Source organism: Myotis brandtii, unplaced genomic scaffold (genome assembly GCF_000412655.1).
Source record: "Myotis brandtii unplaced genomic scaffold, ASM41265v1 scaffold5238, whole genome shotgun sequence".
Taxonomy (NCBI): Eukaryota; Metazoa; Chordata; class Mammalia; order Chiroptera; family Vespertilionidae; genus Myotis; species Myotis brandtii.
The window spans coordinates 2,461-5,718 of NW_005369909.1; the positions used below are offsets into that span (position 1 = coordinate 2,461).

At 48.3% G+C, this 3,258-nt stretch overlaps 1 protein-coding gene across 1 annotated transcript in view; it reads right to left on the bottom strand.

Annotated features, from left to right (window-relative positions):
• LOC102242486 (pancreatic lipase-related protein 2) overlaps positions 1-1,227 on the bottom strand; it is a 3,182-nt gene extending 1,955 nt beyond the window's left edge. The window contains exons 1-2 of the mRNA XM_014548877.1: positions 718-1,227; positions 140-269 (exon numbers count right to left, since the gene is read on the bottom strand). Coding sequence (XP_014404363.1) covers positions 140-269; positions 718-807 — 220 coding nt within the window. The 5' untranslated portion in view covers positions 808-1,227. The remainder of the gene's footprint in view (positions 1-139; positions 270-717) is intronic.
• Between the last annotated feature and the right edge of the window lie 2,031 nt (positions 1,228-3,258).

The window sequence follows — 3,258 nt, forward strand, 5'->3', positions numbered from 1 at the left end:
CATTCTACCGTCCTTCCATTATCATTTAAGCTGGCTGGTGTTGAGTTTCTATCCATTGCTACCAAGGGTCCTAACTAACAAGGTTGACACAACTTTTAAAATCATTTGCAGCTTTTAAATGGGTACAATTGAAACTTACTAGTAAAGTTACCACTCTCTCCTGTGTTCAGGAAAAACGTTTGTCCCACGGCGCTGGTGTTGCCCTGAAATTGGTCAGCATAGTGCCCCATTTTGGGGCATCCTGTGACTGGACAAGGAAAACAGCCATTCTGGTGGAAAAACAAAAATTTGTCTGTGAGTGGTAGGCCTTTCACTCATTCACTCACTCAATTGATCAATTCATCTTCCCATCCATCCCTCCCTCCCTCCTTCAATCATCCACTCATCCATCTAATCATCTCTCTATTCATCTATCCATCTACTCTCCATCCATTCATTAATGCATCTATCTCACCCATGCCGTTCAGGCATCCTTTGAGAATTTTTCAGAATGAAAAGTTGGGGATCTAGGGAAGGCCTCCCCACCAGGTCAGGTCTGTGCCATCTGCCGCCTGCCCACCCCGCACCCCGGAGGAAGAAGGCTCTGCGAGGCTCAGCATTACCAGCACCTCCTCTTACTAGTCGTGGAGTTACATCTCTGCTCTGTTCCAAGCCACAGGGACAAAACCAACAACCACAGAGCCACCCCACCCTCCCCAGGCCCCTGGGGAGACCCACCTCCTGAAACTCCTCGTAGGAGGCACACGGGTAGCCCAGGAAGCCGTCGGGGTAGAGGATGCTGCTGGAGTAATACTTGTGGCTCCTCATGTGATTACAGAATACAAGGTTTCGGGTTCCTGAGGAAGCAAAAGCCCTTGGAGCTCACTGGAGACTCTCACTTTTGAAGCTTGAACATTCTGACATGAATAAGGAGTCACCTCCTCATTTCATAGAGGGGAGTCAGCATTCCCGAATGCCTGGGTCACAATTCCAAGTTCCTGTCATTGACTTTGACATACTTTGGGGCAAATAGTTAATGATCAACATTTACAGCACATGGAGGTGGTATCTGGGGGCTTCTTCAGTCATGGGGTTTGGCTCTGGTAGCTTTCCTCTGCTCCCCATGTGCCCGTGTGCTGAGAAGGGCCTGCTCGGGTCTGGGCACGTGCTGAGGAGGGATGAGTTCTAACAAGGACGTTTGTCCAATCCTTCAGGAGCCAAGCTTCTGACAGAAGTGAAGGATGATGGCTGGGGGCCTTGGGAAGAGTGAGAAAAATATACACAGAAAGGAGAGAGAGAGAGAGGTGGGGGGAAGAGAGAGGGGGGGAGAGAGAAAGAGGGGAGAGAGAGAGAGAGAGAGAGAGAGAGAGAGAGAGAGAATACCTTTCAAAAGGAATCTTACACTGTCAGCTAGTTGTTGAATGTTAAGGCCCAGATGCTTGTTCTTCTGATTTTTCATGAGAAACCTGCATCTTGACTTTGACATGACAATGTTCCATGCTTACATGACAGCAGTGCATTCCCTCTTTAAAACTGCTCCCTGTGAAGGCCGACCACCTGCTACTGTGGACAGGGCTGGGCCAGAGGGCCCCAGTTTGAGAACCAGGGACCATACCTGCCTGGCCTGTCCCAGGAATGCAGTTTTCTGTGCCCATGGCCCCAGGCTGAGAAATTCCTCCTCCTTGTAAAGCCTGAGGTGAAAACAGTGGAGACCAAGTTTCCCTCAGCCCTAGGCCACTGTGTCACTGCATTTTGCCTACCATCCTTTTCTTTAAACCCAAGGTCTCTTATTTGAAAAATTGTGGAGTTTTTTTTGTTTTGTTTTATTGTTGTTGTTTTTTTTTCATTTCTCCAGCTCCTTGGTACAAAACCTCCCATGGCGTGAGGCACAGTGACCCCAGACATACCTGGGGACCACTTTGGGAGGTCTGGGGTCCTCTTTGTGCTGGTGGATTAGCTCTGCCGGCCCTGGAGCCCAGGGACTCCTGCACCAACACTAATCACCAGACAACACACCTGTTTCCAACTTAATTGTTTCTTTCATCAAGAATTGCTGCCCTGGGGTCCATAAAAGATGGGCAAGTGGATTTAGTTGTTCCTCCAGCCCAGCGCCTGGGTGACTGAGAGCCCACATAATAGACGTACATCCTGTGGGCTTCTTCACTCTGAATTGCCTCTTTAATTAAAGCTGGGCTCCTTGCTATTAAGTGGGCCCTGCTGGCTACTTCTGGAAGGGGTAGCCTCATGTGACTCAGTGTTACACAAGCAGGTCTTCCCTGGAGTTACCTGGTGCTGGGCAGAGTGTTCAAAGGCTCCATTGGCTGACGGTGGATGTGGGCTACTGCTTTATCCACTCTATTAGTTCACATTAAGCACATGGAATATTCAATGCCACAGAAGGCCTTTCTGCTCAGTGGAGTGGGCTGTACTGAGCGCCTGCTCTGGGCCAGCCCTGAGCAGGGTACTGGGGTGTCTGGGATGCCCGGGAAACTCCCAGCGGAGACAAATAAACACTAAAATGAAATGATGGCAGACTCAAAGCCTCCATGTGCAGGGGGGAGATGAAGCCTGGTCTCCAGGGAGAGGCAACAGGACAAGAGCAGAGTCCAGACAAGGACAGGTGATGGAGGTGATGCTGTAAGTCACCTAATCGTAGGGGAATGAGCCTGTCTCTCATGTAAACGCAGACCTCATGCGGACTAAAAAGGGGCCACATATTAAATCTACAAACCCAGGGGAGGCCTGCATGGTGGCATTACAAACTCAGAGGCCGAAAGTAACTATCTGATCATAAAAATTCCTAATTGAAAGTTGGTTATGGAGGGTAGTCCTGTCCCAGGCCTATAGCTTCCTTGACAAAGGTCAATCTTTTTTTTTTTTTAATCCTCACCTGAGAATATATTCATTGATTTTTAGAGAAAGAGGAAGGGAGAGATGGAAACATTGATGTGAGAGAGAAACATCAATCAGTTGACTCCCATATGCTCCATGACCAAAAATCAAACCCAAAACCTTTTTGGTATATAGGACAAAGCTCCAACCAACTGAGCCATCCGGCCAGGGTGACAAGGAACCTTTACCTTAAGTGAAACTGTTTTCTTTTTGCATCTAAGAAGATGCACCTTTTAAATATCAGAGTAATCTTTTCCAGATCCCTCAGGGCACCCCCTTATAAGATCCCCGAACCCCTCACTGTGACCTTGTTCCCCAAATACCACCTCTATATGCTGTCAATGTTGATCATTAGCTATCCTGTTCCCACCAATGTAAAAGAATGTG